The sequence below is a fragment of the Malaclemys terrapin genome, chromosome 9 (genome assembly GCF_027887155.1).
Source record: "Malaclemys terrapin pileata isolate rMalTer1 chromosome 9, rMalTer1.hap1, whole genome shotgun sequence".
NCBI classification, from domain to species: domain Eukaryota; kingdom Metazoa; phylum Chordata; order Testudines; family Emydidae; genus Malaclemys; species Malaclemys terrapin.
The window spans coordinates 18,015,195-18,031,009 of record NC_071513.1 but is presented as its reverse complement, the minus strand read 5'-3'; the positions used below and the strand labels follow the sequence as shown (position 1 = coordinate 18,031,009).

Genomic DNA, 15,815 nt, shown 5'->3' with positions numbered 1-15,815 from the left:
ATCCTTATCACCCTGTGTGTGTGTGTGTGTAATATCCATCTTCAACTCAGATACATAATAGTTGAGCTTTACCATAGGAGGCCAAATCCTGTACTAAGCCTATGGAAATGGGCTGGGCAAAAGGAGTTAAGAGGGAGATTTTTCTTTCCCAACTTCAATAGGATTCTGCAGGAGTAATGGTCCAAGTAGGTAGATCTGTCAGCAAACTGAGACCTTATTAATTGTTTGGGGTTTCTTTCCTTCCTTACCAGAAACAATATAAATTGTGTAGTGAAGATTACTTTTTTAGTAACCTGCAGTTAGAACAATATTGTCAAGGTCAGAAATAGGAGCTGCAGAAGTCAAGGAGGTCCTGGAAAGTCACGGAATCCGTGATCTCTGTGACCGACTCGCAGCCTTAATTATAATATTTTGTATTGAATTCAGATTATTTTCAAAAGAAAAACTTGTAATAAACAAAATCAAAAAAATCCATACGTTTTTATTCATCCTGCACTGTATCTACTGAGGGAATTTTTAAATTACACTATAAACCAGTCCTTCATAGGCAACGTACTGTGATACCTCTGCAATTCATTGATTTGCTATCAGGTCCTCTTTGCATTTCCTGTCCTTGTGTGCCTTGTGACACAATGACCTAAAAATATGCAGATAGCTGTCCGAGAAAGGAACAAACTTGAAAACTGGTCTCTGGTTACTTATTTTCCAGCAAGTTTTCAAGTTTCATAAATATTGGCACAGTCTGTTCTTACAGAACATTGACATCACTTATAAACATTGAATCATTTCCCTTGATTTTTCTCTCAATCCTTTCTGGTATGTAGAGGTTGAAATAACACGTAAAACTTTCCTAATGTTTTTTACGTAGGCTTGTCTCTTTGCCTTATAAGTGCTCTCTTATTCATGTGTCTAGAGACATCTGTAATAATCTTAGAAAGAAATTTGGTGAGTAGTTGGTGTACTAAATGCGTTTTCCTGTCTGCTTAACCCAGTCGTTTCTTTGCAGCAATATCTTTGTTTCAATAGCTTTAATTTCTTCCTCTGAATCTCTGTTTCAAAACCAAAAAGTAAAATAGACTTTCAGTTCTAGTATTTGAATAAATCCAGGGGGTCAAGATTAATATTTACTATTGATCATGGTAATAACCTATACATTCATTTGATGTGCTCTGTTATATCTTTGTAATGTATAAATCTGGATTTTTCACTAACCTTTTGTGAATATTTACCATGGTCTCTAAAATGCATAGATTTGTCTGAATGATAGACAAATTCCAGAAACTTTTTTGGTTATTCATATTTAGCTTTTCTGTGGGTGAAAGGTTTCAGTATCTTCTTCCGAAAGATTTTAAACTCTGAATGCTCATTCTAAGAGTGAAATTCTGGCCGCATTTGAAGTCAAAGGGAGTTTTGCCACTGACTTCACAGAGGCCAGGATTTCACCCTAAGTGTTCATTTACCTTAACTCTTTCACACATTCCAAATTCTAATCTTTCTTTACAAAAGTAAATACTTCCTGCTCTTTCAGCCCACACTCCACTTCCTCACTAAAAAGAGTTACTATTGTATATTCACTATTCCCATTTATTTCACTATACCTGGACATTTTTGTAAATGCAGCTTCTTTCTCTAAAACATTAGTTTTTCTATTTATTCTGTTTTACAACCAATGCAAACATAGGCAAGTCTTTTGAAATAACCAAGGAACTAATACACATTACCCAATTCATATGCTTTTGAATGTTCTGTTGTCCCTCTGAGTTTTTGTACTAACAAAAACCTCTTGCTAGTGGAAATAACTGTTAAATTGATGCTTCCTTGCAATTAAATTGCACAGGCTAAAATTTCTGGGCAAAAACACTTAAAATAAGTTTTTAAAATTATACTTTGGAATTCTAATTGCTTATGCAAACATTTAATGAGTAAATATTACTTCCTGTGGTCTAACTATTGAAATCTAGAGCAGTACATTTCACCCTTGGTGAATAGTTTTTGTCCCAGCTTCTAGCACTATAATCTATGCCCCCTCTTTTTCCATTCTTTTACTGTCAACTTAAATTAAGCTTTGATGATGATAAAACGAATAGCAATTATTGGAAAAAGTAAATCTCTTGCCTGCCATTTATTCCATCTGTGTGCCATTTAAAAATTAGTCATAAATTGAGGGCCTTTCTGATGTCCCAAAATTGATGCCCTATTTTAGGCTTTGTTTGAAGGATTTAGTTGCTAGAGAATAAAGAGATGCATATCAAAAACTGTCTCTGAAGCTTTTAATTGAACATCAAAGCTAGACTATGTTGTAACTATTAGTTATTACCTACCATAGATGGTAATGCTTATGTAAGTAAGCAATGGCATCACTTATACTATATATTTTTCCAAGCATTTGGACAACTGAACTATAAAAGTTCAGTAACTAACTTGTAGTTGGTAATATAAAGTGTGCGGTTGGTTTATGAGAGAGGACTTTGATGTGTATACTGTAACAATTCCTCCCAAACTGAATGAGCTCTTGTCTAGACAGCTGGCATATTGATGAATAAGCTTTGTTTCAAAATTGAAAAAATGAACTGACTAACATGGAGGAAAATCCAGTGGGAACACTGAAAATATAGCTATCAGAAGGCAACAGACAATAGCTATGGTCATGGATTGTTATTTAGATTGTGTTAGTACTGAAAATGTGCTAGTTTCTTTTTAAACAGGGTAGTACAGTTCCACTGAAAATACAGTTCCTGCCTCAAGAAATGGCAGCTCCACTATACGGTCTCCAAAATAGATAGTGTTTAGTCAAAATGGTTTTGAAATTAACATTTAATAAGGCTTTACAGTACAACATTTTTTCCCCTAAACTGATGTGATGTAGCATATTAATGTGGTTCCCCGCCCCCTAGGATTACAAAATTTCTTCATTTTCATAAAACAAGGATTATTACCCCTTTCCCCCAAGATACAATGTGAACTTTGTCATACTTAGTAGTAATCCTTACTTGGCTTGCCTTGAGAATGTCCTTGATGGTTCACTGACACAAGACATTTGCTCCCCCCCTCGTCCCCCACCCCCAAAAGTGACACATGGAAAAATAAATAGTGACAGCATAAGCTTAGATGTCAGCACCAGGGCTCATTTTGTAACCAAATGAAATCAATATCTAGACCAGGGGTCAGCAACGTTTGCTACGCGACTCGCCAGGGTAAGCACCCTAGCGGGCCGGGCCAGTTTATTTACCTGCTGACGCGGCAAGTTCGGCCGATCGCGGCCCCCACTGGCCGCGGTTTGCCGTCCTGGGCCAATGGGGGCGGTGAGAAGCGGCGCAGGCGAGGGATGTGCTGGCCGCAGCTTCCCACCGCCCCCATTGGCCCAGGACGGTGAACCGTGGCCAGTGGGGGCCGCGATCGCCCGAACCTGCCATGTCAGCAGGTAAATAAACTGGCCCGGCCCGCTAGGGTGCTTAACCTGGCGAGCCGCGTGCCAAACGTTGCCGACCCCTGATCTAGACATTCTGTTGGTCTGAAATGATTGTTTATGATGTATATTATATGTAATATATGCTGTGGTATAAAGGTTTAAATGGCATGAGTTTGGGCTGGTCACATTACCGATGAGTAGAAAAGCCTTAGTTGTATACATCATCCCATAAGTGCCAATAAGACCTTTAAATCACAATATATTGTGTTTTTTGTACTCATCTCGTGTTTCAAGAAAAGCTATTCTAGCAATTCTCAGAAGATGTTGTGTGTAGTTTTTTTTAAAGTATTGGGACATTTTCCATTAGCCTATAAAGGCTTTTCTACACTTACCGGGGGATCAACGTGCGGCGTTCGATGCATCGGTGGTTAATTTAGTGGGTCTAATGAAGACCCGCTAAATCGACCACAGATCATTCTCCCGTCGACTCCTGTACTCCACCGGATCGAGAAGAGTAGGGGGAGTCGATGGAAGAGCGTCTCCTGTCGACATTGCGTAGTGTGGACCCCATGGTAAGTAGGTCTAAGCTACGTCTACTTGAGTTAGCTATTCACGTAATTCAAATTGCGTAGCTTAGATAGACTTTTCCCTGTAGTGTAGACAAGGCCTTAGTTACTATAGGCAGGTCTACACTAGAAGTGCTACAGATGTGCCGCTTTAGAGCATCTGGTGACCATGCTCTATGGTGACGGGAGAGCGCTCTTCCGTCGGCATAATTACTCCACCTCTCCGAGAGGTGGAAGTTATGTTGGCAGGAGAATGACTCCCGCCAACATAGTGCCGGTGTGGACAGTGCTTAGGTCGCTGTAACTTGTGTTGCTCAGGGGGTGTCTTTTTTTTCACACCCCTGCATGACATAAGTTAGACCAGCTTAGTAGTGTAGACTTGCCCTATGAATCCAACTATCTAAGGGTCATAGGGAGAAGAATTTTATAACTAATAATCTGTTAGAACATTTAGGGCATTTTTAATCTAAAAATAACTACCCTGGAAGAGAGAGAACAAACTTTAAAGTCATAACACTTATAGATCTAGAAAAGATACCACTGATGCAGGACTAAATCTTAGCCACACTTGGGGTTGTACAAACATAATATTGTTTTGGGGAGTGAAATGAGTGAGAGAAACATACCACATTTGGGGCAGAAGAAGGAAATCTTTTACTACACTGTTATGTTAGAGGCAGGAAACCATGGGGTGGTTAGAGGTAATCCAGCCTGGCCCAGCTTCCCTCTCCCTCCTTTAAGATAAGTGTATCCTGCCTATGGTTACCATCAGTGCTTAATTTGTGCCAGGGCTGAGCACCATCACCTCCAGGCTTGGCAGTTCATATCCCTGGCACTTCTTGGCTTCCTATGTCAGTTATGAAAGTAAAAAAATTGCTTCAGCACTGGCACATAACTAGTTGAGCCCTGGTGCCTTTTATTACAATACATCCTGGAAGTTGGGGGGGGGGCCGCAGGAATTGAAAAGTTGTTTGTATCCCTGCAGACTGGCTGATGCATGTTCTAATGGCTCACAACTTTAAGCTCAGTCATACCTGATTGATCATGTACCAGAGGTACACAGTCATAGGGGTAATTTCAGTAGATTTCCATAGAGTTTAAGGCCAGAAGGTATCATTTTAGTCTGACCTCTTGCATATCCGAGGTCATTAACTTTCACCCACATACCCCCTCTGTATTGACTAAGGCATGACTGAACACGTTCAAAGTACAAGACTAAATGTGAGTAACTTGTATATTTTGTGACTTTGGTGAAAACTTATTCTGATTCATTTAAATAGAAGATAATAGTGACACATCTTCCTTTTCAAAAGGATAGGGGAGACCATGAATTCATCTTCACTGTTTAAGTACATAAATAGCAGGTTTAATTTTTGGTTTCTACACTTAAGATCATGTACCAAGTTAATATTTTTACTTATCAGTCTATCTCTTCTCTCCCCCACAATCTTCTTTCCCATTTTACTGTAGATTGAATCATCATTGAAGAAAACCCAGTCATTACTTTTAGATATCCTGTAAGTATCTTAACATTTATTTTGTTAAAGGCAAAAAGTTACAAGTGTTTTTCTTTCTTTATTTTAAGTTTGGACTTGTTTTCATCAAATTTACGGCATTTTTTGGATTTCCAGCTAATCTTGATAGAATGGAAGTCTCTCTCAAACTACTACATATTTTACAAATTAGCTAAGTCATCTATTTAAAAACATCATCTTTTTACCATTGAATCTGATTGGAAACTTCCACAAAATGCAGCCTCTATGTTTTGCCTTAACATGAATGTAAATGGCAGTGTGTGTGTATGGTTTGAACTTGCATTGCTAGTTATAGAATCAAGGTCAGCAACTGCAGATCTCTCTATTGCAAAAGAGGCATTTTGTCAACTCAGCTTTTTTTCTTTCAAATAAATGTTCTGAAATCTGTATCAGCATTTAGGTGCCTAAAATGTTTCAATAAAACTTTAAATGAAAAAAGTAAAGTAACGGAGGTATGGGTTTGATACCAAGATCAGCTGAGAAGAGAACACTGAAACACATCTGATATTTAAGATCATGCCTTTTATCCAAGATGTGTGGCTAAAATGACTGAGGATGGCAAGCCTTCACCACTTCCTTTTAAGTGTGACAAAAGATCAAATTCAGGATTATTACACCTAACCCCTAAATCTAGATTTGGGTAGTCTTAGCCAAAACATTACAGGTGAAATTGGATAACAGGCATTTTATAATAGTTGCAGTCTACTCTTCTGGTACAATAATCACATTTTGGTTTTAAAAAGCAGATAACCTTGATAGCAGTGAGTTTAAAAAAATGGATTAGTATATTGTGAAACTTCTTGATAAATCATGGAGGAACTAAAACTTTAATTATCATTATTTTATTTGCATTATAGTAGTGCCTAAATCAGGGGCCTATTGTGTTAGATGTTGTAAAAACAGTAAGACAGTCCCTGCCTCAAAGAGCTGACAATCTAATTTAAGACCAAGATGCAACATTGGGTATAATAAACAATGGGAAAGTGTGTTGGAAGGAGAATGAGAAGCAATGGCAATAATGTTAATATTGACCATCTGTGTGCAGAACTCGGTTTCATTGTATTTTAGAATACAAATCCAACTACAGAAGCCCACTGTATAAGGGTAACTAGTACTTTGATATTACATCAGTGGGTGCCAGACAAAACCCTAATGCAGGTAGAATAGGTGTTCATTTTAAATTACCGGTAGTTAATACAAAAATCATCTTAAAATGTTGTTTTGGGCCATATGCTTCAGATAAGTATGAGTTATAGTAAATGTAAGGATTCTTAATAAAGTGCCTAATAGACTTAGCATTCGTTGCTATCCCCTGTAATTCTTCAGTATACTTACACAATGAAAATACCTTTACCGTGTAACTTAATCACTCCTTTCATTGTGTTGGGGGCACTGTACAAGCTGTTTAAACACCCACGTTAAAATTAATACTTTGACAGCCTATGCTTTTTCTACAATCTTTATTCCAGTTTAGAATTATACTTATCTTGGTACCAATACTTAGATATATTTATCTTCTATGTTTGCTAGTTTGTCTCCGGATCTTCTGGCATATTAAGGGACAGGTCTTGCAGAAAAAAGCAGTGTTTGCATTTGAAAATGGGGAAAGAATGTATGTTAGATGTCAATCCATTCAATCTCAAATATGTGTCAAGGGACTTGAGTAGACTGACCCTTGCTCCTATCGATTTGTAAATTCTCAGGTCCCAGTTCTTCTGCCTTTACTCAGGCTGAGTAGTACTTACTCAACAAGTAGTCATGCTGGTTTCAGCTGCTTGTGGAGTAAGGCAATGAAATTGTGCCTTTAAGTTTGCATTAGCCTGTTGTAATCTATTCTCTGTTTCACTCCTATGCTATGTTGCATGCTTTTGTCTCTTGAAAATACTGAGAATTCCCTTCTCAGTGTTGGTTTTATCACATTGTGTGGTGTTTAACTGCCATGCACTGGAGCTCGCATTTCTGCTTATTTTTTATGTACAACCTAAGCTAATTCAAAACACACTCCAACTGAAGTAACTGGAATGAAATTATCAACACATCATTTAAGACAAATAGTATAATAAATGTCTGCCATTCATTTGAAGAGAGTGAAGTTTGGAGTGCAAAACAGATGTTTAGGGCTTTCTTCAAAAGACTTACTTATGTAAGACCTATTTTAAACTAATGGAGCTAATGTACAGTAACTTGGGTGTAATACACACAAATGGCAATTCAAATAGTTGCTGGTAATACAGTGAGAATTATTCTGTTATGGTCTGTTTGCTGAGCAGCTACTCTGGGGCACTTTTTATAGTATCAGTATAGTGAAACCTGTCTTAAGCAACCACTCAGTGACTAGTGACTTACTTCACTAAAGTGGCCATCTAATAAAAGTGAAGCATAACTGTACTTGAATTATTGATATTTTGAGGTGTTAGGATGGGAGGTTAGTTAAAGCAACTGATTTCAGTGGATAAGACAGACGGATGTCACTGTACTTAAATCTTGGTGAGAAAACATGTAATTCACTCCAGGGGGAAAAAAAATCTGTATTTTGTCAGAATTCAGTTTAGTACCTGTGACTCACTCAATTTATTTGCCAAATATGCAATTCTTAAAATTATTCTGTAGAATGAAAGCACTACTTATCTCCTACCCGATAGCATGGCATGTACCTACACATCTCTCATGCATTATTTCATTCAATATGCTTATACATAAAGGATACTATATGTGTTGCTGTGTGCTAAAGAACGTAATTTTCCATATTAATCATGGGTATTGCTGGTGCTTGTTGTGCTGTTATTGGCAGTTGTCACTTAATTTTTTTTTTTTTTTTTTTTTTTGAAATTTTAGTCACTCTCCCCTCACCTGAGGTGGTGAATATAACTAAATTCCTTGGTATGTGTAGTTTCAGAGTAGCAGCCGTGTTAGTCTGTATCCGCAAAAAGAACAGGAGTACTTGTGGCACCTTAGAGACTAACAGATTTATTTAAGCATAAGCTTTCGTGGGCTACAGCCCACTTTTTCGGATGCATAGACTGGAACATATAGCACACACAGACACACAGACACTCTTGTCTTACCAACTCGGAGAGGCCAGTTAAGTAAGAGGAAAAAAAACTTTAAAGTGATAATCAAGATAGCCCAGTACAGACAGTTTCTTGATGGTGCCCTCAGAGAATTCCCCCATCCTCAAGTCTCTGTTAATAAGACCTCCATCTTCCAGGTGGGGAGAGGATAGGCCTTGCCCTAAACCACTCAGCACTGCTCCCTAATGTGTTGGAGGAGCTGCTTTGGTAGGTGCTCCCTTTCCTTTGCTTCCCTGGGGCTGTGTGCATTTTCTCCACAGAACTTGCATCCTTCATCTGACCAGGAAGCAAGGGTTAAATACTGTAGTTGAACCCATATCTCACACATGTCAATGCAGAATACTGGTGTTAGGCCACTGAGTTGGCCCAAACTAAAGTTGTGATTATTATTCTTATTTTTTGGTAATATCTACCCATTAGTCCCTTTACAGTTCCTACTCAAGAGAGATTTCTGTGGAATCACAGTCAAATACTTCAGGATTTGATTCTGGTTTTATGATGGAAGATGAGTTGAACTTTTTCTTCCAGAAGTCCTTAAATTTGTGCATTAGAGTAATTGCCACACAGACTTGATTTGTGAGGCAATTACTCTAAGCTGTGCACAGCAGCTGTGCACATTCAAATAGAGCTTCTCAGGCCTGCTTTAAAGTAAAAGCAGTAACCCAGGTGATGTTAGGAGAGGAGCTATATGAATCTTGTGTATTAATTAGGTCTACAGTGCGTGGGTTTTTTTTTTTTTATTTTGAGCAGTCTCAGTAAATATGCTGTATTCTGAGTTGATATAACTTTATTTCTGAAAGTCATAAAAAATCAGTACTACCATATCTCCCTAGCCCTAGCACAAATATTTAAGAAAAAAGCTACTGGCTTTTGACCATAGTTATGCAACTTCAGGATTGCAACTTCAGGATTGCTCAACTAGCTTAGAAACACAATATTTTGATATATAAAGGACACAGTGCACTTTAAAAGACCAGAATTATTTAAACAGAGACAAAGGGGATGAAAGGGGAACCTTACAAGAGTAAATATTTGTGGAGGTAAAAAACAAATAAGGAAAAGATTCCTCTCAGTCTTCAAAACCAATTGCTCATATGCCTCTCAAACCAGTTACTTCAGCCTCCTTGGTTTTGCTGCATGTTGGGGTGAAGTCATAAAGGATTGAAACTAATGGACTGATTCCTGGTGTCACTAATTTGTTAAACTTTCTTTGTTTTCTTTCCTGCTGTCTGCTTGGCTGTGATCTTCACCCACAGGTGTCTGTTGACTTCCAAAGGTTACTAATGTTTTAGCTGTTACTCTAAAACTGAGCTATCTAAGCTTCACTTACAGTTGTTTCCTTGACTGTACTGCCACTTGTTGCTGCTTCTGCTCTTACCTTCTTCAGAGAACCAAGTTTCTCTGAATCCAAAGGACAGAGAACTTTTTTAAACTATCCACTATGAAACTTAAACTAGACGTACGTGCCATTTTCTTGCTTCCTGTGTACTTCTTAATATCTGTGTACAGTGCCCTTGTATTTATTCCATGGTATTTTCTTACCAATGCTAAGAAGAAAAAGGCTATGGCAAAACGCTTAAAAGCTAAACCCATCTCGGACAAACCTGGAAGTCCGTACCGTTCTGTTACTCATCTTGAGTCACTAGCAACCATAGACATTCCCGGAGCAGACACTTTGGACAAGTTGTTTGGCCATGCTGTAGCAAAGTTTGGGAAGAAGGACTGCCTTGGGACCAGAGAAATATTGAGTGAAGAGAATGAAATGCAACCCAATGGAAAAGTATTTAAAAAGGTAATCTTAAAGTTTTTTGAATTCTTGAAGTCTGTAATATGGAAAACTTTATGTCTTAACAATAAAATATTTATTGCAGGCCACCTTTACATTCTTTACAATTTACATTTTATGGTGTAAAGCTGGATATTTAACTAGCTCAAGAAAGGAAGCTATAATACATGCTGTTAGTATTTTTCTTCAGCAAAAAAATTGAGTAATGTTGAATTTGCTAGTATGTTTTCCACACCAGCTCACAGAATAGGTGCAAACATGTACACTAACAGCTTAATGTCATTATCACAAAACCGTTCTACTATTTTTTTTATTTTTTTATTTTTTTACCAGTTAATCCTAGGAAACTATAGATGGTTAAACTATGAAGAAGTTAACCAGAGAGTGGATCATTTAGGGAGAGGACTAGCTGCACAAGGACTACAGCCAAAAAGTACCATTGCCATATTTTGTGAGACCCGAGCGGAGTGGATGATTGCAGCACAAACCTGCTTCAAATACAACTTTCCTCGTGAGTGTTAAAGTTGCATTTGCATTAACTATATTTCTAGAAAAATCTCTTCACAGTCAGTTCAGTTCTTCATGTCTAGTACATCTGCATATTTCTGGGATAGCATTTGTTTAAAAAAATTCTGGAAGAAAGTGAAAAGTCCTAATTTGTGTTCAGCTTTCTAATAAATTATATGCTATGCATAGCAGGGATCCCCAAAATTAGCAAGCAGCTGTAGCCAGACTAATTTGTTCTGCTTATTATAGAAGTATTTTTAGAATTCAGAACTGACTTTCACTTTTTGGAGGGCAGGAAAGAGCAATGAATGTGGACCCTTTGACTTGTTTATCAAATCTGCGTGGCTAACTAATTTTGCTCATAACTGAAACATGCAGCAATGCTATTTCATTAATTGCTTCTGCCACTTGACATGTGAGGGGAGAGACTGGATGTTGGGTGGAATAGAGAAATGTTATGGTAGCTGAAATATGCAAACCAGCTTCTGAGGATTCTTGTGACCTGTTTAAAACCTCCACCTTACTTTAATCAATGTACAAGACACAGTACATTTGAAAGAAAAATGGCACAGTCCTGAGTATATTAATACACCAAAAACTTCATTATGAAGCAGTTAGGGCTGTTACACACCCACAAGTGCACATTTTACCGTTATTGCTTCTATCCAACACAAACTGTGCACCACAATTTGAATTCTGCCCCCCTTTCATTTTTCTGCATTCACTGAATCTCTTCCCCAAACACTATTTGTTGTGAATATTTGGTGCAATAGTTGGATGTGTGGGGAAAGGGTGATTTGGCAAGGAAGGTTTGCTGGAGGGCTATTAAAGGGGATGATGGAATGCTGCCACCCACAGGGAAACATAATTAAGATTGTAGTGTGTGGTCTGTGGTACAGTAGCTGTGATAATAGTAAGATGTGTGCATGTGGTGGTGGATATGTAGTGGTAAGTGGCTTAACTTTTTTCATTTTCTTGCTTTTTGTGGTTTTTGTCAGGTAGATGTATATGTAGTAATCCTAATTACTTCATAACAAGATTTTTGAGTATTACTTCCCTATTTTAATGCTTTACTGGAAGTGATGCCTTACACTGAACACCTGTTCTCCTGGAGAATTAATTAGTAAATGTTAAATCCAGTCTAGCTCTTCTCTGGTATGAAGCTTTAAGAATGGTTTATAGAAGCAGAAAAATAGAGGAGAGCCTCAGGACTCAGCTCTCCCAAAGTCTTTTCCGCCCTCTGTGTGAAACTGGAAAGAACACAGATTTGTTTTTAGTTGTTTATCATGCGATCTAATGACTGAAATTACACTTTCCTCTTTCCATACAACTATTAGCATTACCATAAACTCCTTGCTTCATAAAATTCCATCATGAAAAAACTAAAAGCTGCTTTTATTCCTCAGTGGAAAAGGATTGCAGATGAAAAGTACTCCTTCCCCTGTCTCTGTCTCTCTGTCTCTCTCTCTTCCCCAACCCTGACTAAATTATATACATTCAAAAGCTTTTGGTTTGTATTATTCTACTCTTAAACTTTATTTTTATTTATAAAACAGTTGTTACTTTATATGCCACCCTTGGTGAAGAGGCAGTAACCTATGGTCTGAATGAATCTGGAGCATCATATCTAATCACCAGTGTAGAACTTCTAGAGAGTAAACTTAAGGTAAGTTGGGAACAACTTTTTTTGTCAACTGTATTTCACCGTAATCTTATAATATACATTACTGTAAGTACTAAATTTCCTCTTTGTTCACCAGACTGCATTGTCAGAAATCCCCTGTCTCAAACATATCATTTATGTGGATAAGAAGACTATCAATAAATCTGAATACCCTGAAGGACTAGAGATTCATAGTATGCAGACTGTAGAAGAATTAGGAGCCAAACCAGAAAATTGTAAGTGAACCAAATCAGGATTACCCAAGCAGTCCAGTAAGTGATTGAACTTGATTTGGAGGGATATGTAGCGGAGGAGAAGTATGTCCATTTAACCTAAAAAGGATCTGACATTTACTGTAGAAAAATTACCAGTCCACCTCAATATTTTTTTAAAAAGTGGAAAAGTAAAAGTAACATTTTTGAGTCTTTTATCTTAATGTTACATTGTCCCAAATGGACTTTTTCAGATATTCCTTTATTCAGTTTAATTTTAGAATGTGACTGGCATGGTTTGACTAAGCTCACTTTTTTCTAAAATAAGGGAAGGTCGTATAGAATTAAGGTCAGGCTTGGCTATTTTTGTTTTGTTTTAATGAACATTTTAAAAACTCCATCACTTTTTTTTTCTTCTCTTTCCTGATGACCGGGATGAGCATTTGTTTTAGAAAAGTCTTTCTGACCAGTTTTGTAGCTAGAAGACCCCTAAGGCCAGGGGGATAAGCACTGGATTCCTCCCTCCGCCAATCACTGAGAACTATAATTGGTTGGCTGGAGTGAGAAACCAGGTTCCATAAGGAGGAAGTGAGCAATTATGAGGATTTGCTTCCTGCCACCCAGGTCTACCGTCTCTGCCGGCCAGCTCCTCTGTGCTACTGGAAAGGAGAAGATGTGAGCAGTTAAAGGAGTTGGTTGGCAGGAACTGGAGGCTTATGCAAGGAAGTACACATTCAGTAGAGCTGCTTACTCTGTGGTAAGCTGCTGATTTCTTGAACTTGTTGCCAGCCCAAAGGGATAGAGGTAGTTTTTTTGTTTTGTTTTTTTTTTGTTTGTTTTTTGAGAACTCCCCTAAATGTCCTCCCACTCCCACCTTTGCTCCCCTTTCTGCTGCAAAGTCATCAGCCTGAGGGGGATTTCACCATAATCAGGACAAAAGAGAATAAATGTCAAGGCAGCAAACTGAGTTAAAACAAGTTTAGTTTATTTTCATAAGTTTATTAGCTTAATATATACTGGCTTCTGGGTCTGTTAAACTCACTTTTCCACCAAGTGTGAGATTTTTCAAGGCATCCGGACTTCAAAATATTTAAAAAAACAAAACCCACAAACCATGTGTTTTTTAGCCTTTACAGCCTGGCTTTAGAGCTGTTACTAATAGAAAACTTGGTATGAGTTTGTCCCTCATCACTCCAAAGTATGAGCCTCTTCTGCACTTCTCCCAGGCTTTATTTTAAAGGGTTTGACTAGAACTTCATTAGGTTTAACCAGTGAAAACTCTGCAATGACATTACACTTCTAGCCAAATCTATCTCCAACTTAACCTATTGCCTTGATTTGAATCTGCTGGTGCTTGTTGTCCCTAACGGGATCTGCCACTTTTTTCTTTTTCCTGGTCTGCTTACCAATAGATCATCACTAACTTTGTTTGTCAGTCTCTTATGAAGACCAGTTAACTTAGTTTACTCTTTCTGGAGCTTCGATTTCATCTTAGTTTGTCCAAGAAGTAATCACTTCCTGCTAAAGTCCATGTGAATGATTTTTTTTCTTCCCCCTTTGTACCTTTTGTAGCAGACATCCTTCCAAGCAAACCTGTTCCCACAGACCTGGCTTTAGTAATGTATACTAGTGGATCTACTGGGAGACCTAAAGGAGTGATGATGATGCATAAGAACTTGATAGCTGGAATGACAGGCCAGTGTGAGAGAATACCTGGACTAGGGTAAGAAATGCTCAGTTGCTCCATGTATGTATAAAATATCATATTTTGTTTTATTTAATTGGAATAAATGTTCCTGGATTCTAGAAAACCTATCACTTGTATAATTTTGAGATTCCTGGTGACTGTTTCTTTTAAAAATATGAACTTCAGCAAATTCTGTTTTTTATCCACTAATCTTACATCATATATGAAGTGATATTTCTGGAATCACTTTGAATTTATCATGCTCTTGGACACAACCGTAAGAGTGTCTCTAGCTCTTTAGTCCTGTTATGATGTTTCTACAACTAAATGAGATTAAAAAAGATAGAAGACAGTATGACTTCTTTAGTTATGTCTCCTCCTGAGATGTACTTTCAAGATATCCATCATAACTGATCACTATGGGGAGAGTCTGATCATATCTTTTTGCACAGGGTATCTGTCTGTAGATTATTATTGGTTCCCTGTCCTTATCAGCATTCCTGAGAAAGTGGAATGCAGAGGCTGGTGGTTTCTAAGCAGAAATTTTTGAGCAGATCAGATAACTTCAAGGAATCTGTCAAAGGCCTGCCTATTCCGGGGGTCTGATGAGACCGGGCCCGTATAGATCCTTCTACATGTGCTATACAAAATCTGCTTAAACACCTTGCTCACTTCAAGCTGGTTTAAAAGACCACTTTCATTTGGCAGCTAATTTGGTCTTTCATTTTTTAAATTATTTTTATTAAGCTTATATATTGAGATAAAATAGGCAATAAAATGAACAGAGAAATATATTAAGTTTTGGCTATTCAGTAACCAAGTAATGGCAAACTTTCATGAGGGTTCTTCAGTGTGTTGAAGGATAAATTGGTATCCCTGCACCCCCTTCTCAGCAAGTTCGTGAGGGGAATGACACCTTTGAAATGACCCACATACAAGAAACCTCTTCATTGTGGGATATTTATGTGGTTCTGTGCTGAAAGTTCTCTAGCTCTCAACTCAAGGTCACAGAATGAATGAGCTTCAGGCTTTAGTGACTGATCCACCTTCTACTAAAATCTTTTAAAATGAGGTGCTGCTATTAATTTTTTTTTGGGGGGGGGGGGGATGGAAGGGGAAGGAGAGGAGGGATTTGAAGGTGGAGGGGCTTTGATTGTCAGGCTTCAAATAGAAGCTAGGTTCAGCTTTAACTCTGTTACTGGGATAAGAGACCTGCCACTGGAAAGGAAAAGGCAGTTGGAGCACTAAGGACCTCCCGTGTTTCACTGCAAGAAGACTCCCTCTGCTAGAATCAGTGGGTGAAATCCTGCCCTTGTTGAAGTTCGTGATAAAATTCCCATCAACTGCAATGGGACTTTCAAATGTTGAGCTTAGAGAAT

The 15,815-nt window shown here is 37.9% G+C and overlaps 1 protein-coding gene across 4 annotated transcripts in view; it reads left to right on the top strand.

Annotated features, from left to right (window-relative positions):
- Positions 1-15,815, top strand: part of ACSL4 (acyl-CoA synthetase long chain family member 4) — a 49,107-nt gene that overhangs the window by 21,756 nt on the left and 11,536 nt on the right. The window contains exons 1-7 of one of the 4 annotated variants that reach the window (XM_054038978.1): positions 5,307-5,324; positions 5,446-5,492; positions 10,134-10,373; positions 10,701-10,878; positions 12,431-12,540; positions 12,635-12,773; positions 14,322-14,472. In XM_054038978.1, coding sequence (XP_053894953.1) covers positions 10,146-10,373; positions 10,701-10,878; positions 12,431-12,540; positions 12,635-12,773; positions 14,322-14,472 — 806 coding nt within the window. In that variant the 5' untranslated portion in view covers positions 5,307-5,324; positions 5,446-5,492; positions 10,134-10,145. Of the gene's footprint in view, positions 1-5,306; positions 5,325-5,445; positions 5,493-9,396; positions 10,374-10,700; positions 10,879-12,430; positions 12,541-12,634; positions 12,774-14,321; positions 14,473-15,815 lie in introns of those variants that run through there. The other 3 variants (XM_054038979.1, XM_054038977.1, XM_054038976.1) reach the window with 3 other exon arrangements.